The 22,687-nt window shown below is 40.8% G+C and overlaps 2 protein-coding genes across 5 annotated transcripts in view; one reads left to right on the forward strand and one right to left on the reverse strand.

Annotated features, from left to right (window-relative positions):
- The window catches only part of LOC132774298 (phosphofurin acidic cluster sorting protein 2), a 67,163-nt gene extending 58,011 nt beyond the window's left edge, over window positions 1-9,152 (reverse strand). For all 4 annotated transcript variants that reach the window (XM_060774294.2, XM_060774292.2, XM_060774293.2 and 1 more), the window contains exon 1: window positions 8,984-9,152. In XM_060774294.2, the coding sequence (XP_060630277.2) occupies window positions 8,984-9,087 (104 nt within the window). In that variant the 5' untranslated portion in view covers window positions 9,088-9,152. The remainder of the gene's footprint in view (window positions 1-8,983) is intronic.
- A 98-nt stretch (window positions 9,153-9,250) lies between these two features.
- LOC132774297 (vesicle-trafficking protein SEC22b) lies at window positions 9,251-21,557 on the forward strand. The gene is made up of 5 exons (XM_060774290.2): window positions 9,251-9,440; window positions 13,418-13,527; window positions 14,509-14,669; window positions 16,723-16,869; window positions 19,014-21,557. The coding sequence occupies exons 1-5, from the start codon at window positions 9,366-9,368 to the stop codon at window positions 19,166-19,168; spliced, it is 648 nt and encodes a 215-aa protein (XP_060630273.1). The 5' UTR covers window positions 9,251-9,365; the 3' UTR covers window positions 19,169-21,557.
- The last annotated feature ends 1,130 nt before the right edge of the window (window positions 21,558-22,687 follow it).

Here is a 22,687-nt window from a genome sequence, read left to right on the forward strand (position 1 = left end):
TTCAACAAATGTTTCTTTGTTATTTGTAACAAGTTCTAACAGAATATGATTGTTCTCAAAAGCACCAATTGCTTTGCCAAGGCAGCTATTGCTAAATCACAAATGCTGTAGTTAGAAAGCTCACTAGCCTCCGAAGTTACCCATAAACACGGCATCCACACTTATTTCAAACTGATATTAAGTCTTGGACTTAACACACAAGGAAGGACCCAAAGGATCATTTTAGTTCAAAGCCCATCCCAAATTAAATTGATCAGATTATTTTCCTATGAGTTTTTAAAAAATCTCATTGTGAAAAGTTGCTATATTTTGGGGGGGGGGGGGGTTAGGTCCTGAAAAGACAAGGCCTACTGGCATAGAAAAAAATATCTCTATACCAGTAGGCTGTTAGAAATTGTGGGAGTTGAAGTCCAAAATACTTGGAGGGCCGAAGTTAGCTCATTGCCAAGTTTTCGTAACATAACTAAATATGACGCACAATGTCCTGATGGTACATTGCAAAGCAGCCCATGACCTGCTTTGCAAGGTCATGGGCTTTCTTTTATTTTAGATTTCCATAGCGAAGTTTAGATGGCCGCTCTTGGTTATGTGGATCTCCGGAACTGGCATGGGGTTGGATAGGGTTCCTTTCCAATTCTATAAACTTGGCACAGAATTCTGCCTGCTTGGTAGGTCTTGAAGCAAATTGTTCTACTTGTGTAATTTCCCACTGCCTTTTTCCTTGTGGATGAATTTTCCTCTCCTTTCACTTTTAGATTGCCAAATCACTGTATAGGTGAATCAGGTCAGTGGTGGCAGCAGCTCCTCTTTTTCTCCTGCCTTGAAATATCCTTCATTCTCTGCTTTGTCCTGCCATCACCTTTGGTGGTTTTTGACCTTCCTTCTGAATTCAGAGGACGTAGGTATTGGATGCAATAGCTGATAGGCAGCCAACAGTGCTTGCTCCTAAGGGTAGACCACAGGCAGAGGATATACTATTTGCAGCTTTTATTATTTGTTTGGCTAGACAGTAGTTAAAAGCAGCAATTAGGTATTAGCAGCTGTGTGGTGGCTGCTCTTACTGATTATCTGCTTGGTCAAGTGGCAATGATGACTAGAGACAGTTGATACTACTGACTCTTTACCTTCTACTGCTGTCTGTTAACTGTCGGGGTATGGAGCAAGGGAGAAACTGCCACCTCAAGAGGTGATGGCACTGAAGCATACTACAATATGATGACAGGAAGAGGCCTAAATCATCTTGTTCAGACTGCAGATGTGGCTGATTTTGTGACATGGGCCGGTTCTGGGTTTTCTAAGAACATTACTATTTTAACCATGAATCATGCTGTGTTTTCAAATTTTATATGATCAGATCTTTCCATTGCAACTTCTCTAGTCCGTGAAATGTAACTTAATGACCGAGATTAATTTCAGATTTTTGGGATTGCTCTTCTCTCCATTTATTAGATACCTGCTTATAATGTTCTATCTGACATGTGAATTTTAATAATGAGTTAGACATTTAACTCTTTCCTGATTCTTGGGTGAACGGCACAATGTTGTTCAACAGTTATATTGGGTGATCCATGAGGTTTTCTGTGATAAAGATTTAAAACTACTGGGTTGTTTTACCCTCTGAAAGAAAATAACTTTGCTTCAACAATATGTCACAGCTCTTCAAACATTTGAAGACGTCTAACTTTTTGTCAACACTAGTAATATCTAACTCCTATAGCATTGCCTAATCAGACTTCAGGGCAATCACTGTTGTTGTTGCTGCCTCTTCTCAATATACCCCACTGTGTGACCACATTTCTTAAAATCTGAAACAGGTTGAGTGTCCCTGTATCCAGGTTTGTTTGTTTTTTTAAAAAAATGTTCATGTGGATGGCTGAGATAGTGACACCTTTACTTATTGATGGTTCAATGTATACACGTTTTATTTCTTGTACAAAAGTATTAAAATATTGTGCATAACATCCCCTTAAGTCTCTCTGTATCAAGGACACATGAAACACAAATATACACCTTATACGTATAGTCTTCACCAGGCATTGGCAAACTTCAGCCCTCCAGGTGCTTTGGACTTCAACTACAATTCCTAACAGTCTCAGGCCCTTCCTTTTCCGCCTCAAACACTTAAGCTTAAGTGGCTGAGGGGGGAAAGGAAAGGGCCTGAGGCTGTTAGGAATTGTTGGAGTTGAAATCCAAAGTACCGGGAGGGGTGAAGTATGCCCATGCCTGGTGGCAGAGGCAGCCCTAGGTAATTTTCAACAGTAAGCAAACAGTATTTTGGTCCCGTCCCCCCCACCAATCACTGATATATATTTCCTGTTCGTCATGGGAGTTCTGTGTGCCATATTTGGTTCAATTCCATCATTGGTGGAGTTCAAAATGCTCTTTGATTGAAGGTGAACTATACATCCCAGTAACTACAACTCACATATGTCAAGGTCTATTTTCCCCCAAGTGCGTCTCAAGAGTGCCCCTGGGCAAAATCAACTATACTGCAAAAGCTTACTTTGCGTAATGGGTTGAGCCGCCCCTGCTTGGTGGTCTAGACTTTTGGTCCCATCTCCAATATATTTAAGCATATATTTATATGCAAATATAGGTATTCCAAAATCTGGGGGGGAAACCCAAAACTTTTCTGGTCTCAAGCATTTTATATGGGTACCTGTACTCAGAACTGGACACATTTCATTATTTCAAGTGAAGTCTGGATAAAACAGAGGAATACTTATTTTTTCAATCTAGACACTATACTTCTGTTGATGCAACCTTGAATTACTCTTTTAGATACCATTGTTGAGTCATGTTCATCCCATGTAATCACTGTCATATCAGGGATAATCCAATCTGTATTTGTGCAACTGACTCTTCCTTCTATACAGTAAATGCAAACTTTTATTTTTATAACTGTCAACAATACATTTTGTTAATTTTGGCCCAGTACATAGTTCTGCCCAGATAACATTAAACTCTGTTTCTGTTCTCTGAATTATTAAGTACTCCATTAAATTTGGTTTGAACTGAAGATTCAATTAATATTCCTTTTAATTCTGGGATGGGCACCTGTAGAAGTCTAGGGGACAATATTAGCCCTCCAGGAAATGCTGGTCAAAAAGTTATTTGTTCTTCAGTACACTGAAAGTTATATTCATGTCAGCAGCATATTAATCAAGAAGGGGAGAGCCATTTCAGTGCTGCTTTTGTTATACAGCTTGGAACCAGATACCTGCATCAATCTACTGCAGTCACCTAGAAATCTACCTGTAAATCCAGAGAAACCTGCCTCCATTCAACTCATACATTACCTGCCTATCAGCATGTGTATAATGTGGGAGCTTGATGAAATCAAGATAGTATGTCCCATCACTCCTGTAATCTACCAAGGCATTAACTGTCAGAAGAAGGGTGACTGTCCCATTATGAACTTTTAAAAATCCATTCTTTGTAGACACAGCACTTTCCTAGTAAGTATTCACCAATTAACTATTTGCGGTTTTGTGCTTAGATGGTGCCTAGATCTTTTGTTTTTGATGATAGGACATTTACTCGTGTCCAGTCTTGCAGCATTTCTTGCAGCATTTTTAAAATTATTGGCAGAGGTTCTGGCATCATACCCGGAAGTTTCAGTTGTAGCCACGATCAGCTCCCGAAGACTTCCAAAACTTAGGGTGGTTTTGTAGACAGAAAGTAAAAAATATTACCAATGGTGCCAAGAAAAGACACAACTTATCAGAACATTCATTCTGTTAGTTTCAGGCTTGAATATGGGATGGAAATCACTTTGGTCGTCTTGGCACATGACTGACAGAGAGAACTGGATGGGGGAGGGGGTGTACCTGCTGAGTCTCATGGACCTTCTCAGTGGTTTTCGATACCATTGGTGATGGAATCCTTCTGACTCTCCTTTCTAGGCTTGGAGGTACTGTTTTATTGGGGGACTCCTGTTCAAACCTTGCCTGTGGAGTCTGTTTTGTCCACCATGCTGTTTACCACATACATGAAACCTCAGGAAAAGGTCATCCAAAGTTTTGGGATATGGTGCCATCTATGTGTAGACGACACCAGCTCTACTACTCCTTTCTACCCCAGCCAAAGAGGCTGCCCTGGTCCTAAATCAGTATCAGACACATCTAAACATGTTTTCTGACTTCACTGTTGCTTGAGACAGAAAATGTGGCCAGGTTGATACCTTTCTCAGTTACATTCTGTTTGGATGACTGTAATGTGCTGGATTTGGGGCTATCTTTGGAGAACTTCAACTCATCCACATAGCTGCAGCCAGGTTGCTAACAGAGTTGCTACCAGGAACACATAGCTCCCCTGTTGTAGCAGCTCCACTGGCTGCCGGTTTGTTTCAACAATCCAAAGCACTGGATATAATCTATAAAACCCTATATGTCTCAGGTCCAGGCTCTTTAACACATGGGATCTCCTGATTATCTCAGTGCCTCTCAGTATGAACCTGTACAGACTCGGAGATCCTCAATGGAGGCCCTTCTCTTGGGCTCCTTCTACACTGAAATATAAAATCCAGATTATCTACTTTGACCTGAATTATAAGGCAGTGTAGACTCATACAATCCAGTTCAAATCATATAATGTGGATTATCAGATTTGATAATCTGGATTATATAGCAGTATAGAAGAGGCCTTAGACTCCTTCCACACAGCTGAATAAAATCCCATATTATCTGCTTTGAACTGGAATATATAGCACTGTGGACTCAGATAACCCAGTTCAAAGCAGATATTGTGGGATTTTCTGTCTTGATATTCTGGGCTATATGGCTATGTGGAAGGGCCTTTAGTCTTACCTCTATTGCAACCTTGGTTGGTGGGAACTGGATAGAGGAAGACTTTTCTTCTTAGTAGCTCTGGAACGCTGTTCTTCCCAGGGATATATATCTGTGGACTGTCCATAGTGTGGAAAGAACCCTGTCTGATTGACGCAAGTGTAAATGTCGCAATTGGCAAGCTCACTCAGCATTGAGCAGCCTTGCAGCTTCCCTGTACGGTCAGTGTTTCCCTTGATGTATGGTAAGAATACTTTCCTCTAGGTAGATCTTTGTCCTTACTCTCATGGCTTGTTCTTAGTCTTTCAGCTCTTTGGATGTCTGTGGTAGAGTACCCATTGGCCTGCAGAGCTCTATTTAGGTAGTTCAGTTCACCTAAACCACCTAGGTCAAAAAGAAACACAATTAAAGCCCTAGTAGACCGTGCAAACAGGATCTGCGAACCCCACGATGAAATGAACCATCTCAACTGGATTCTACAGACCAATGGGTATTCTTTGACAGACATCAGAGGAGCTGCAAGACCAAGAACAAGCCTCAAGAGTAAAGACAAAGATCCTCCTAGTGGAAAAGTGTTCTTACCATACATCAGGCTTCTAATGGGGACTGATCTCAGGGACCATACTACACTGTTACTGAGACAGTTCGACTGGCTGCCCATACGTTTCCGAGCCCAATTCAAGGTGCTGGTTCTTACCTATGAAGCTTCAGTCCAGGTTATCTGGAACACCGTGTCCTCATATACATACTGGGTCAAGCGCTGAGGTCCTGTGCAGAGACCCTTCTCTCCACATGGCCCCCTCAAACATGTGCTGAAGTAGGACCAGGGAAGGCTCCTTCTCATAACAGGCACCGGCACTTTGGGACTCCCTTCCAGAAGAACTAAGATCTGCTTGATCCCTGTTGAGTTTCCAGAAGGGAATGAAGCTCTTCTTATTTAAGAAAGCTTTTAACTAAAGATTTATGCTTCAGGGCCAGACTGAGTTTAATTGCTTGGATATTGTAGGGGTTTATATGGGGGAGGTGGCAATGGATTTTATGAAGGTTTGATTTTAACCATGTTTTAACTTTTGTACTGTATATTTTTATTTTGTTGTAAGCCACTTTGGGTCTGCTTTTAGAGAAAGGTGGGGTAAAAATATCATAAATAAATAAACCACTGACCGCATTGGGAAGCTCATGAAGAAACACAACCTACAACAATCTACAGACCCACTAAGAAAATTCAACGGATGCTACATTCAGCAAAGAACAAGAGGGGTCTACCATATACCGTGTAACTGTGAGTAAGTATACATAAAATTGATTCCAATACCAACTTGATTTTTAATTGGTTATTAAAAGGAGCAAGTTTTTTTGCATCTTATGCATAATATATTTTATTCCTGCTCAAAATTTTATACCTTGTGATGTTTTTATGTTTGATTTAATATTTTATAGTTGTTTTTTGTTTTTGTATTATGATTTGTTGTTCTGTGTTATTTTGGTTGTTATTATTACTATGTATATTGTATTTTTGTTGTAAGCCTCCCCGAGTCTCTTTTGGGAGAGAGGGCAGGATATAAATAAAGTTTAAGATTTATTATTACATAGGAACTACCAAATGCAGTGCCCAGACACAAATCAAAGAGCACTAAAGGCACTGCAGACTAATCCAACCAGAGAAATCAGCTATAGCAGAGTACCTGATGAACCAACCTGGACACAGCATATTATTTGAGAACACAGAAATGCTGGACCACTCTGACAACTGTCATGTCAGATTACATGGGAAGGCCTTTCCCGACAACCTATAATAGGCAAGAATCAGGCAGCTATTGTTAAGACACATCATTAAATGATATCTCAGACTTGGCAATGTTTACACGGCCTAAAGAAGTGGAGCTTCTAGGACCTTAGGACAATGTTTTTATGGATAACCTCAGCAGCCTGAGGCCCAAGGAATTTTAATGGTATAGTACAGGTAAAGGTTTCCACTTGCCGTTAAGTCTTGTTGTGTCCGACTCTGGGGGTGGTGCTCATCTCCATTTCTAAACCAAAGAGCTGCCGTTGTTCATAGACACCTCCAAGGTCATGTGGCCAGCATGACTGCATGGTGCACCGTTATCTTCCTGCAGAAGTGGTACCTATTAGTCTACTCACAGTTGCATGTTTTCAAACTGCTAGGCTGGCAGAAGCTGGGGCTAACAGCGAGAGCTCACCCTGCTCCCCAAATTCAAGCCACTGACCTTTCGGTCAGCAAGTTCAACAGCTCAGCAGTTTAACCTGTTTTACTGGGGGGGGGGTCCATTTTAATGGTATATGTTGTATTTATTAAGCTTTCTGTATATGGGTTATGTAATGTGTTATTTGTTTTTCTGTTTTCTTTGAGTTATAAAGTTGTGTTTTTGTGTCATGCAATTTCTGTTGTTTTAACCACTGTTCACTGCTTTGAATCCTATTCATGGGAGAAAAGTGGGATAAAACTGAATAAATAATAATTTCAACAGAAAGGAGGAAACTATGAAAATGAACAAAATCGGGTTACCTGTATAAAAAAGACCACCAGAATCAAAACAATAAATAATGAACACCACTCAGAAACACGAGAACTCCAGAATTCCAGACAGCAAGCAATCAAGTGCCAGCTAACACCTCCAAAACAAAGGATGCCCCCAGGCAACAACAGCCAGGCTAGGTAAAGGTAAAAAATTTTCCCCTGACATTAAGTCCAGTCGTGTCCAACTCTGGGGAGTGGTGCTCATCTCCATTTCTAAGCCGAAGAGCCGGCGTTGTCTGTAGACACCTCCAAGGTCATGTGGCCGGTATGGCTGCATGGAGCGCCGTTACCTTCCGGGAGGTAACCTATGGATTTACTCACAGTTGCATGTTTGAATTGCTAGGTTGGCAGAAGCTGGGGCTGACAGTAAAAGTTCACGCTGCTCCCCGGATTCGAACCTGTGACCTTTTTTGGTCAATAAGCTCGACAGTCCAGCGGTTTAACCCACTGCGTCAATCAAGTGCCAGTTAACACCACCCAAACAAAGGATGCTCTCGGGCAACAACAGCCAGGCTACCTCTATGCAAATACTTTCACTGATTGACTTTGCTGCTACAAGGCTACTCAATACTAATCAAGCTTGCCAACTGCAGCATTCACACTTGCTTCAAACAGACAGGTTTTAATGTATTGTCGAAGGCTTTCATGGCCGGAATCACTGGGTTGTTCTAGGTTTTTTCGGGCTATTTGGCCATGGTCTAGAGGCATTCTCTCCTGATGTTTCACCTGCATCTATGGCAAGCATCCTCAGAGGTTGTGAGGTCTGTTGGAATGAGGAAAAAAGGGTTTATATATATGTGGAATGGCCAGGGTGGGACAAAGGACTCTTGTCTGCTGGAGCTAGGTGTGAATGTTCCAACTGACCACCTTGATTAGCATTTGATGGCCTGGCAGTGCCTGGGGCAATCTTTTGTCGAGAGGTGATTAGATGTCCTTGTTTGTTTCCTTTCTGTTGTTGTGCTGTTGTAATTTTAGAGTTTTTTTTCAATACTGGTAGCCAGATTTTGTTCATTTTCATGGTTTCCTCCTTTTTTTGAAATTGTCCACATGCTTGTAGATTTCAATGGCAAAAGATTGCCCCAGGCACTGCCAGGCCATCAAATGCTAATCAAGGTGGTCAGTTGAAACATTCACACCTTGCTCCAACAGACAAGAGTCCTTTGCCCCACCCTGGTCATTCCCAAGATATGTTAACCCTTTTTCCTAGTTCCAAGAGACCTCACTACCTGTGAGGATGCTTGCCATAGATGCAGGCGAAACATCAGGAGAAAATGCCTCTAGAACATGGCCATATAGCCGGAAAAAACCTACAACAGGTTTTTTTTTCCCCCACCCTGGACATTCCATATATATATATATATATATATATATACACATCCCACTTGCCTCACTAGCAACAGAAGATGCTTGCCAGAGATGTAGGAGAAATGTCAGGAGAGAATGCTACGGGAAGATGGCCATTCAGCCCGGGAAACTCACAGCAACCCAGCGAATAGGATAGTCATAACAATGCGGCTGTTGCTCTCAGGCCCACTATGGATGGGGCATTGTTTTGGGCGAACACAAAAGGCAGGGGCCTTTCTTCGTGAGGTAAACAAAAGCCTGAGGGGGCTCGGCTTCCCTGGAAGAGCAAGCGCCGCCTTTCTAGCAGACTCACCGCGGGACGCAGCTGGGGTTGGAGCCGTCCATCTCCCAGGCCGCGAAGAGGTTCATGGGCACGGGGCTGGCGGAGGGGCCCGGCCCGCCGGAGGAGACCGCCATCCCTGCAGCCGGCAGAAGAAGAAGCAGCAGCAGCACAGGCAACTCACTCAATCTCTCTCTCTGTCTGTGCCTCTTCCCCTTCTGGCCCGCCTCCTGCACTAAGCCCCGCCCCCTAGCCTATGAGGCCCCGGAACCAAAGTCTCGCGACGGGATACCCGCCGGAGGCTCTTTGCGACAGACCGGAAGTGGTGGCCGAAGCTTCCGGCCAGCTCACTCTCGTCGTTTGTGCCGAGGGGGGCGGGGTGCAGAGCGGTGTGTGTCAGGGCTTTCGGGGCAAGATGGTGCTCCTCACGATGATCGCGAGAGTCGCCGACGGGCTGCCCTTGGCGGCCTCCATGCAGGAGGACGAGCAGGTGAGCGGGGACAGGGACAGGGCAGGCTTCCTGGGAGGGCTGGGCCTGAAGGGTCTGCCCAGGTGCCTAGGGCTTCGTCACCGCTTTTGACATTGTGTCCCTCCCTCTTCCCTGGACAGCAGGCCCTGCTGTAACACTTAACGTTTTAAACCCGTGCTACGGGAGAGCAGACCCCCCACCACATTATCAGCTTTGAACTGGATTCTATGGCAGTGTGGACTCAGGCCCCCTCCACAAAGCTGTATAAAATCCACATTGAACTGGATTCTATGGCAGTGTGGACTCAGGCCCCCTCCACAAAGCTGTATAAAATCCACATTGAACTGGATTATATGGCAGTGTGGACTCAGGCCCCTTCCACACAGCTATATAAAATCCCACATTATCAGCTTTGAACCTAATTATATGGCAGTGTGGACTCAGGCCCCTTCCATACAGCTGTATAAAATCCACATTGACCTGGATTTATTGGCAGTGAGGACTCATATACCCCAGGGCCCATCAATGCAGCTAGATAACCTTGAATATCAAGGCAGAAAATCCACAATATCTGCTTTGGACTAGGTTATCTGAAGCCCCTTCCACACATTGCATAAAATCCCAAATTATCTGATTTGAACTGGATTATATGGCAGTGTGGACTTAGGTCCCTTCCACACAGCTGTATAAAATCCACATTGAACTGGATTATATGGTAGTGTGGACTCAGGCCCCCTCCACAAAGCTGTATAAAATCCACATTGAACTGGATTATATGGTAGTGTGGACTCAGGCCCCTTCCACACAGTTGTATAAAATCCACATTGAACTGGATTATATATCAGTGTGGACTCAGGCCCCTTCCACACAGCTGTATAAAATCCACATTGACCTGGATTATATGCCAGTGTGGACTCAGGCCTCTTCCACACAGCTGTATAAAATCCACATTGAACTGGATTATATGGTAGTGTGGACTCAGGCCCCCTCCACAAAGCTGTATAAAATCCACATTGAACTGGATTATATGGTAGTGTGGACTCAGGCCCCTTCCACACAGTTGTATAAAATCCACATTGAACTGGATTATATATCAGTGTGGACTCAGGCCCCTTCCACACAACTGTATAAAATCCACATTGACCTGGATTATATGCCAGTGTGGACTCAGGCCTCTTCCACACAGCTGTATAAAATCCACATTGAACTGGATTATATGGTAGTGTGGACTCAGGCCCCCTCCACAAAGCTGTATAAAATCCACATTGAACTGGATTATATGGTAGTGTGGACTCAGGCCCCTTCCACACAGTTGTATAAAATCCACATTGAACTGGATTATATATCAGTGTGGACTCAGGCCCCTTCCACACAGCTGTATAAAATCCACATTGACCTGGATTATATGCCAGTGTGGACTCAGGCCTCTTCCACACAGCTGTATAAAATCCACATTGAACTGGATTATATGGCAGTGTGGACTCAGGCCCCTTCCACACAGCTGTATAAAATCCACATTGAACTGGATTATATGACAGTGTGGACTCGAGACCCTTCCACACAGCTGTATAAAATACACATTGAACTGGATTATATGACAGTGTGGATTTGGGACCCTTCCACACAGCTGTATAAAATCCACATTCACTTGGATTATATGGCAGTATAGACTCAGGCCCCCTCCACAAAGCTGTATAAAATCCACACTGAACTGGATTACATGGCAGTGTGGATTTAGGTCCCTTCCACACAGTCATATAACCCAGAATATTAAGGAAGGAAATCCCACAGTATCTACTTTGAACTGAGTTATCTGAGTCCACACTGCCATATATTCCAGCTCAAAGAAAAAAATGTGAGATTTTATTCAGCTGTGGAAAGGGGCCTCAGATAACCCAGTTCAAAGCACATATTGGGAATTATCTACCTTGATAACCTGGGTTATATGGCTGTGTGGAAGGGCCCTGTGACTTCACCATTGTATCCCACCTTTGTCCCTGTATAGGAGGCCTGTTCTGTAGCACTAAACATTTTAAACTTGTGCCATGAGACAGCAGACCACCCCCCCACCCCACCCACCTGAAAAGAGAAACAAATGCCAATAAAGGATAACCTGACTTGTGGGAACACCCCTTTTTCTTATATAAATTATGGTGGTTCGCATCCTTGGAAGAACCATCTCGTGGCACATTAGAGCTACTTGTTTCCCATATGTTCTATTACTACCAGGGCCCTTCCACACCTAGAATATTAAGGAAGAAAATCCCACAATATTTGCTTTGAACTGAGTTATCTGAGTCCACAGTGCCATATATTCCAGCTCAAAGCAAAAAATGTGAGATTTCATTCAGTTGTGTGGAAGGGGCCTCAGATAACCAAGTTCAAAGCAGATATTGTGAATTATCTGCCTTGATATTCTGGGTAATATGGCTGTGTGAAAGGGCCCTGCGACTTCACCAGTATATCCCACCCTCATTCCTGTATAGCAGTAGTTCTCAACCTGTTGGTCCCCAGGTGTTTTGGCCTTCAACTCTCAGAAATCCCAGCCAGTTTACTGTTAGGACCAAACATCTGGGGAACCACAGGTTGAGAACCACTGCTGTATAGGAGGCCTGTTCTATAGCACTTAACGTTTTAAACTTGTGCTATGAGACAGCAGACCCCCCACCTGAAAAGAGAAACAATGCCAATGAAGGATAACCTGTCTTGTGGGAACGCCCCTTTTTCTTATATAAATCATGGCAGTTCACCTCCTTGGAAGAGCCATCTCGTGGCACATTAGAGTGGCTTGTTTCCCATATGTTATATTACTACCAGGGCCTTTCCACACAGCCATATAACTCAGAATATCAAGGCAGATAATCCACAGATAATTGTGGGCTTTTCTGCCTTGATATTTGGGCTGTATGGAAGGGCCCTCAGTCCACACTGCCATATAATCCAGTTCAGTGTGGATTTTATACAGCTAGGTGGAAGGGGCCTTGTAGCTATTATCAAACTGGAGGAAAACCAACCCTTTGTAAGTCTTCCATATAATTCACACACATACACATAGGATAAAATATTATGTAGTGTAGAAGTGTGTGTATGAGTTTCATATTATAACTACTGTATACACGAGGTTTGGAAATATTTCCTTTCCACTTATCAAGTACTACAATTGAGTCTTGTGTAGTTTTCTCTATAGCTGGTGCATTAGGTTCATCACAAACACCATTGTCAACAGATTTCTTAATTATAAACTTACGCATTTTAGTGGTAATTGCCGCAACTCAATCAATGAATTGTGCAAATTATAAAAGTTATAACAGTACCTGCACTTGAACAGCACCAGCACTCCACTTTGCAGGAATTAAACGTCTCTGGTGGTTTTAATGTAGACTGGATAGCCAGGGCTGAAAGGGGTTGAACTAGATGCTCTTTGGGAGTCTATTCTAACTGTAGTGAAGTATAGACTGCCTGGGAATCCGATAGCATCTCCTTCTCTGGAGGTTTTTGAATTGAGGCTCGATGACCATCTGTTAGGACGGCATTGTGTCTTCCTGCGTGGCTGAAGGGGGTTGGACCAGATGCCCTTTGGGAGTCTCATCTAACTGTACTGAAGTATAAACTGCCTGGGAGTCTGGCGCAGTTTCCTCTCGAGGTTTTTAAACTGAGGGTGGATGGCCATCTGTTAGGAGAGCTTTGTGTTTTCCTGTCTGACTGAAGGGGGTTGGACTAGATGCCCTTTGGGGTCCCTTTCTTCACAGTCTCGTCAGCACTGCTTTTGTGGGTGGGGAGCATTTTTCAGGTGACACAAATGGACTACAAGAAACACACTAGTGTATTCCAACACACAGTTTGGGAATCTCTGTGCTATGTATGAAAAGAGAAAGTAAAAGGGAATTGGGAAGTAGAGAGCTTATTAGCACCCCTTCATTTCTTAAATTCTTGGTGGATTCATATCTGGAATTTATTGGGCTTTGTCAGAGCCTTGTCTTAAAGATTTCTGTCCTTAGTCTGGCCGAGACCTGCAGCAGTACCAGAGCCAAGCGAAACAGCTGTTCCGGAAGCTCAATGAACAGTCTCCAACCAGGTGTACCTTAGAAGCAGGAGCCATGACTTTCCAGTAAGTGCAACATGAGCTGCAACTCAGAGGTCCTGGGAGGGACTAGTAGGATGTATGCTTTAGAAGGAAACACCTTTGGTCAGTTTGAGGGGTAGGCATAGTGTATCTATGCATTCATTTCTTTGTTAAAGAATTCTTATATTATGCCTATATCATAACTATTTTCTTTTTCTGTCATTGAGCAAATGTTCCATTTTCCATCTGAAATGCATCAAGATTGTTTCATATAGTCACTTTCCCTGTAATCTGTCATTACACCTTGACCAGAAATTTCCTAAGGAAAATTGCTTCTTGTTCTTCTCATTTATGTTTGAACACCCCACAACAACAGAGTGAATTTAGGAGAGTTTCAAACATCTCAAAAAAAAATAAAGTAATGACACTATTGGAATTTTACACTGGATTTATATGTCTATATATGTAAGTTGAAGGAAATGTATTTTTGGAAATATAGGCAGTTTATATAAGTCTATATGCTCTTGTTCATGCCCTATGCATGGACTAGTGTAACATTTTCTCCTCCCCCCCCCCCTTTATTTTTTTAATAACTATCGAACAAACAAAAGACATATACAGAAGAGCAAATTTCATAAAACAAAAGGACCATATCCCCCTTGCAAAAATAATACAAACATTTTATTAATATAAAACACACCTAAAACAACTAACAAACTCAATCTAACAATCTTTCTTTCTAACCACTACCACCACACACAACCCTCCAAAACACATCCTACACATAGGATAAAAACTAATTTATGAGTCTCACACTGTCTGTCTCTTGATTTTAATTTCTCAATTTACTATTCCTGTGAAGTATTGTTCATAATACTATAAGTGTTATAGATTTCTGAGGGGAAATTATATGCATTTTAAAAGCCAGGGAAAGTGTATCTGGAATTAGAATTGTCATTTAAAGATACAAATTTATTTCTTGCCTGGCTAACATATGGTACATTGGTTTTTCTTTTTCTTTTGCAGTTATATTATTGAGAAAGGAGTGTGTTATCTGGTATTGTGTGAAGCTGCCTTCCCCAAAAAGCTAGCGTTTGCGTATCTGGAAGACTTACACTCAGAATTTGATGAACAGCATGGAAAGAAAGTGCCAACGGTGTCCAGGCCTTATTCTTTCATTGAGTTTGGTGAGGGTTTTGTCTTTGAGACTAGCTAATAAGGATTTTCCTTAGAGATCCACCTGGTAGTCTTCATAGTTCCCTTGTTTGGGCCATGTGTCACTTGAGTACTATATTTGGGATTGTGCCTGATCTGTTACTGCACCTTAGCCATTAAGTACATTGAACTTCATGAAATTGTGCAATATTATATCTGGACTTTGTTTTAAATAAAGAATAATTAGATTTATGTCAAAAGAAATGCTGCCATTTATTAACTATTGTATATGTCATTGCATACCATAGTGCTTTGAGTCATCAGATGAAAGGTCAGATTTCAAACTGTGTAGATCCTTGATAACATGAATTCAAGTTGTCATCATTTCTTAATTTCATTTTCTTTTTTCCATGTATTTTATTGCAGATATGAGGAATGGGGAAAGATACAAAACTGGTTATAGAATGAGGCATTTTTAGCATCTTACATTTTCATCTTTTTCCATTGCTGTCTTAATACTAAAAAAGTTTCTATGTTAAAAAAGAAAAGAGACAAATAAAATAAAAACATTTATTTTCTAATCTAAAACAGAAGGTTAGAAAAGTAGGTATACAGTATTTTGAATCAAGGGAGATAGAAACATTAAGAAATAAAAAATAGAAAGTCCTAATTAACGCTCTCTCTGCTGTCTTCTTTGAAATTAAAAAAATCTATTATTTTTGTCATTAAAAAAACTTATCTCTTGTAGATTTATTTTCCAGGATCTCTTGGCTATCATTGGGGATTCTGTTATTCTTGTCCCTTTTCTTGTTATTCCTACATCCCTGTATTATTACTTTTTCCTCTGCACAGAGAACTGCCATTTTAAATATTATTGGTTATAACTCAGACATGATTTTCCATTGTGTGTTGCTTGGCTTTACAGCGAGTGCTATAGATGTGATCAGGTGCATGGTGAATGTTTAAATGTTTACTACTGAACATCTTTTTAACTATGACTGGGAAAGTGTGGTGACTAGTTCTCAAAGATTTTCCCATTTTCTTCTAAAGTATCCTGTTACCATATTTCTCACCATTTCTTCAACAGCTTCACAAACTACTGGATCTTTAACTTCTGTTTGCTAAACACCAAGCACATTGGTTATAAAGCAAATTTATTCTATCATCTTGGATGCTATAGTACTATTAATATTAATGAAACTCCTATTCATTTAAACTTAAATATACTTAATTTTTTTAGTTGGTGCATCAGATTTTTGGCTCTTATTCAGCTTTTTTTTAGCTGGATCATCACATTGTTGGCTCATATTCAGCTAGATTCCTTTCACTTATACTGTTTTCAAGCTAGGTGTCACCCATCCTGTATCTGTGCATTTCATTTTTTTCTGCCTAAGTGTAGCACCTTACATATCTCCCTGTTGGAATTTATTTTGTTAATTTGACCCAACTCTCTAATCTGTTACGGTCATTTTGGATTCTATTCCTGTCCTCTGGAATCATTCACTCCCCTCCTAATTTGGTGTCATGTGCAGATTTGATAAACATGTCCTCTAGTCCATCATCCAAGTCATTGATGAAGATATTGAATAGCACTGGGCTCAGGACAGAACCTTGTGGCACCCCACTAGTCACTTCTTTCTAAGATGAAAAGGAGCCATAAGAATTAGTCAGTAAACCAATACACATCTACCTAACAATAACATGTCTACACCACAATGCATTAGCAAGAAAATCATGAGGGAACTTGTTGATGGCTTTGCTGCAGTCAAGATGTGTTACATCCTTTCATCTAACAAACTTGTGCCTCTGTCCAAAAAAATCAGTTTGCAACGACTTCAGCTATAAGGCCTGATTTGTGGGTTTAGGCCTCTTTCATGACTTTGGTAGAATTGCAGTGGCACACAATAGAATTTAGCCTTACTACCAGTTCTCCGAAAGTAGTTTTTTGTTTTTTTGTGGCTGGTAAAAGTATGGCTGGTAAAAGACCAAGTGTAACAAGATGAATGGAGCACTGTAGATATATTATGTATATAAATTAAGTAGAGACTTGATGGATTTTTAACAGGCAGCTATCTCTTTCCCCAGATACTTACATCCAGAAAACCAAGAAACTCTATATTGATAGTCGTGCAAGAAGAAACCTTGGCTCCATCAACACAGAGTTGCAGGATGTACAGAGAATCATGGTAGCAAACATTGAAGAAGTTTTACAACGAGGTGAAGCACTTTCAGGTACAGAAAACCACTCCAATTTTATAGTGGTAGACAGTCAAATGGCTATGTCTTTTTACCCAGAAGATAAGGTGGAAATTGCCATAAACTGTTCTTTTTAATGCTACACAGTTTCCTTGTAATGAAACTAGCTTTTTCTATGCACCTTTCCACGTATTAAAGCCCTTTTCAATTTTCCTGCCGTTGAAAGACAATAAAATCAGTTCTGATTCCTCAATTGTACAATTTCTACCACCTCATATTATTTTTGACAATATGTGAAGACCTTTTTCTCTTGGTCAACTTAAATGGAATGTAAAAATCTTGTGTTATTACTTATTATTTCACTTTATTATAACTCCCAACAAAATTTACAAAAAAAGTTAGAAGAATGCAATGAAATAAATTACTGAAATAATGTTCAAACAAATAAAAATGTAAATCTAACTAGGGAGATTTGATGCATTTAGTTCCTACATAACCGTGATTTTGTCGCTTTTCGCCACTCACTTGATCATCCTCCAAGGAGGAAAAGGAACAGGACCTATACACAGAAGGGCAGCCAGGACCTCTGGCTAATCTGAAAAATCATGAATCTACTAATGGTTGCAAGTAGTCAGAACAGTGAGAAACAGGTGCCGGCAAAACTAAAGGTTGCAGCTATTGTTGCTCCTTTTTCATCCCATTTCCTTAAATTTTGTATTGGAGAAGTGAAGTGGAGTTGCCTCAATGAAATATCCAAGGTGTTTCAAAAAATTGGACCTGATTTGAAATCGCTATATTTCTGCAACCAGGAACTGCCCATGAATGAAACCCTTACCACTTGAAGGGGGGGGGGGCATAGAGTTTCAAATTATTTATTGTGTCAGGAGCAAACCAAACAGTTGTATTGCATTTTTTTTAACAAACAAACAAAACACAAAGTTTGCAAGCTTGGTAGTTGATGATTGTTGCAAGATGCCTTTCCAAGTGCACAAACTGCCTCTAGCCCAGACCTGGGCAAACTTTGGTCCTCCAGGTGTTTGGACTTCAAATCCCACCGTTCCTAGCAGCCTACCGGCTGTGTACTGCCCTTACCCACTCTAGCCTCAGTCATTCACAAGAGAAAAGCTATGAGGGTTTTTTTAGATTTATTTCTGGCTTAGTAGAAAGCCAGTTGATAACTCATTAATCTAGATTTTTGTGTATAATTGTAACATGTTGCCATTATGAAATACGAAATTTCCTGTGCCTCATGTTGTGGGCAAAGGCACAGCATAAGCTTTGGCAAGCATATCTAAAAGCTTTTCCTCTGCTGTGGGGTAAGTTAAACATAAGATAAGTCTTCAGGCAGAAGCCAGCAAGCTTTTAAAGAACTCACAATAGTCCTTTATTGTCGTTGCATCACAAAAAGATCCAGTGGACTACCATCAAACTATTATATACCACAATTGAAATGTCGCCAGAAGGGAAGGCTTCTCTGTACTGTTAATAATTCCATTAGTAATAATTTCTGATTTCACTGTCTTCCAAAGTAATATGTGTTCAAGTGAATTCACTGACTTAGAACCTTTACCCCCTCACCCCAAAAGTGTTCCAAAAAGCTGTGGGAAAATTTGTGCAAACAGGTTTGCTCTGAAAAAAAAGTGAGCTTATGTAAGAAAAGCTTTGCAGAGTTTTCAGATAACTTTGAAGTGAAGGGGAATATGGAAAACTTCTCATCTGTGAACTCATTTTACTGTAAGATCCACATGTCTTGTTCAGAGTGGATTAACATATTCTGGGAGTTAAGGCAGAGTCTCTAACCTACAGCAGAATTTTGGATTATAACAAACAATACCCAACTGGGTGTTAGGACACTGACTACCAGCATCCTGTAAGCCAGAGGAGGAGAAAATGCAGCCTCTGAGCTGCATGAAGCTTCCATTTCCATTTGTATGGCCACAGCAAGCTATTTTTTTTTTTACTATGAGAACCTTAGGGGTCATTGGAAGACCAAACAATTGTAGGTTTTTTTAATGGAGGGGTAAGGCAGGGAGGTGCAGCCCTGCCAGATTCCATAAGGGACCAGTTTGATCTGAACATATTATGAATGTAATACAAATATAAATTCCAATTTACCTTCCTATCTTTTATTTATTTAATAATTTTAATGTTTTGGTTTTTTTTTTACTCTGTTTAAACAGCATTGGATTCCAAAGCGAACAACCTTTCCAGTTTGTCCAAGAAGTACCGCCAGGATGCAAAGTATCTGAACATGCGTTCCACCTATGCCAAGCTTGCTGCTGTTGCTGTGTTTTTTATCATGCTGATTGTCTATGTTCGGTTCTGGTGGCTGTGAGTGGCTTCCAAGAACCAAAGATGGTCAACTAGTTAATAAGCAGGCATAGAGTTGTACGATGCCAAGATTACAGGGATGTACATTAGACCCTCCCCCCATAGGGATATGTGTATGAGAATTGCTGCTAATCTCAGTGAATCTTAACTGCCAAATGTCAGACCTTATTAGCAACGAAGGACTTCCCTTTCCAAGTGTTGCACACTTCAAAGACATGACATTTGTCCGTCCCATCAGCAGCACTGATGTTGTGGTCTGCACTGGCTGTTCACCCAGTTTACTGCTGCCCAGCACTGCCGGTAGTAGAGACATCCTGTCCCTGTAAATAAGCCCAGCCCTGTTTAGTAAAGGGACTCTAATGAACATTCCTTGTACTAGTGACCTTTTCTTAACGACGAGTCTGGGTCTCGCTACTTGAAATCCCAGTTTAAAGGCTGACACTTTATGATACACATGAGGGTGGGGGTTTTAGTTTGTCAGGTTGGTGCCGATTTTATATGGTGAGACATCTTGATTATTTACACCTTCAGATGTGTTGGTCTGCAATGGCTAGCAAGGCAATGGTTGTGCTTCATGGATGTAGTCCAGCACATATAGAGAGGGTGATAGGATAATGAAAGCTGCATTATACCATTAATTTTGTAAGTAAGATACTTCGCTTCAGATCTCATTCAATGCCAAGTGAAATGTTGAAATACTTGTCATAGAATTAAATTACCAGTATGTAATTCATTTGCATTTTGGAGAAATATATGTTTTTAAAACCTCTGTTGGGTGTAACACCAAACTCATTGAAGATTACTTCTAAGCAGGCATGGGGAAACTTCGGCCCTCCAGATATTTTGGACTTCAACTGTGGAAAGGGCCAAAGTTTTCCCATGCCTGCCTTTGATCATTGTGCTAAGCTCTAAAAGTCTTGTGAGTGAACCATTGTCAGCCTTGGCCTCATGTACTTCCCCTCTCACCACTTCTACTCTTCTGCCAGGAAAAGGAATTCGGAACCTTTTTCTTCCACCTTTATTTAGACATGGTTTATCATGTTTATCATGGTTTATCATGTCACCTGGAGTAATAAACCGTGCTTGCTCTGAACTGTTATCATTTTTAAGCAGTCTAACATTGGATTATAGCTGATGCAAACTGGACTTTTCAAAGAAGGAGTGAGCAACTGTTGGGGGCTACTCTCTTGTCACCCCCTCCAGGCAACTTTGAGAGACTGTGTCCCTTTATAACATGTACACCCAATTTAATGCGCCAAACAACTCCCCTAGGCCTGTTTGCAGCTAGGTGCATTTTGGGTGAAATGTTATACATTTTTTCCAAAACATAGGTACTGAGAGTCCTATGGATCGTGCCCCAGGTCAAATGAACCATTGTTTAAATTAACCACAGTTTGCTCATCTGAATAATGAAGCAAGATATGCTTAAGCATGCTTGTGGAAAAACCTCTCTTATCATATCTTACAGGGAGTTGGTAAGCGTCCCTTGTCTCACACAAAAATATTTGTGTTGTCTTTTACTTCCTGCAACTTATATGACAATGTACTTTACTTACAGAAAGATTTGAAGAGCAGGCCTCTCCCTCAACAGTCGGGTCTTTCAAAAAAATTGAGCACATTTTCATCCTCTTTTACAAATCTTGGACTTTTTTTTTTTTTTGCTTCTTTATAACAAGTTAAATTAAATATTTTGGAAGAGAAACCACTGGAAGCCAAAACTGTAGTACCCATCCCTCTGGCAAATTCTGCACAGATTCAGAAAGTTCCCAAAGCACATGCCTTTGCACGTGTTGTAAGGAGGGGAATCATGAAATGTTTCCTCATTAATTTTTAGAAGGCAGTCTGCCTGAACTAGACTGCTATTCGAGGGCTCTTGTGGCAGTAAATCTGTCCCTGACTTCTGCATGCTGCTGACAACTTGCTTCTAAAGTCTTACTGTGTCCCAGTTGAGTATTTGACTAATAGAGATCTGTGAGAGCCTTAAAAGGGAAACAATAATTGCTTGCTCTTGACAAGGCCAAATAAATTATCCGCACTGATTGGTATTCTTTTGAGCTAGTTGTCTTTCCTACCCAAGTGTCGGCAGTGAAATAAACATGTTATAAGTGAATGTTTTGTTTGCATTTTCCTGGTCCCCTATTTTCCTGAACCTGTTCCATATGTATATATCTTTAAAAGTCCTTTAAGGGGTAATATTGTAAATCATGATCTTAAGACCAGTTCGGTTTGCCACAACTTTATATGCTGGTTTTATCTCTGCTTTTTCCCAATTCAAAGAATTTTCTGCCTGGATTTTTGTATCTTTATCTCCTGTTCTTTCCCATGGGGGATCTTCAGAAATTCGCAGAATATCTGCAACTCACTGGAGTTAAATAAAGGAATATTCAAGAATGTCTTCAGACATGGTTTCCTATTCTCAATATGGCATATCATTTGATATGATCCTTGCCAAAACTCAACAGGAATAGTTCCGTTTAGTGTCTGGAAAGCATATGAAAATATGTACAAATAAACCAGTAGGCAAGAGCGTTCCATCTGTTCTCTCTTGTCACTCTGTCTCTTCCAAGAACCCTAAACACACACATAGTAATATTGCTTAGGAAAAAGGTTTCCAGTGGTACATAGTAAGCATCATTGTACCTGAATCAAGCACACTTTCATTATGTCCCACAAACCAGTAGCTCTCTATCACTGCGTGAGTAATTGAGCAAATTTCAACAGCAAACGAAGCAATTGTGCCTTTCATGATAAATATTAACCCATTTGTTCATTCCCTGATCTCATATGTTTACCTGTAAAGAGGTGTTAAATATATTCAAACAAAACAGAATTGTAGCTGTACAAACATCAACAAAACACAAGTAAACGAACTAACCCAAAATTACCAACCCTTTGTTGTAAAATGACACCTTCTTATCTGAAGTCCATTGCTGGACATTGGCATATCAGGCTCATTCTTTCAGTGTTTACCACCTGTCTGGCTTGTATACAAGCTCAATTCCTATATTTCAACAGCATCCAAAGTAGGTGCTTTAGTTAACTACAGAACCTTACATGTCTTAAAGTTGTAAAAGAAATGTCAGAATATCACTGGCAGTAGGAAGATCACATAGATTGCAGTAACTGACTTCAATGTTGTGAATCGTTTCGCAATGTCATTTGAGTAACTCATTCTTGCTGTGGATAAATTCATTGGCAGGGGTCCTCAAACTAAGGCTCGGGGGCCAGATGCAGCCCTCCAAGTTCATTTACCCGACCCTTGCTCAGAGTCAATCTAAGTCTGAAACGACTTGAAAGCACACAACAACAATCCTATCTCATCAGCCAAAAGTAGGCCCACACTTCTCATTGAAATACTACTAAGTTTATACTTGTTAAAATTGTTCTTCATTTTAATTATTGTATTCTTTTAAGTGTCTTTTCCATTACAAATAAGCTATGTGCAGTGTGCATAGGAATTCATTGATGTTTTTTTCAAATTATAATCTGGCCCTCCAACAGTTTGAGGGACTGTGACCTGGCC

This window comes from Anolis sagrei, chromosome 4, assembly GCF_037176765.1.
Source record: "Anolis sagrei isolate rAnoSag1 chromosome 4, rAnoSag1.mat, whole genome shotgun sequence".
Classification (NCBI taxonomy): Eukaryota; Metazoa; Chordata; class Lepidosauria; order Squamata; family Dactyloidae; genus Anolis; species Anolis sagrei.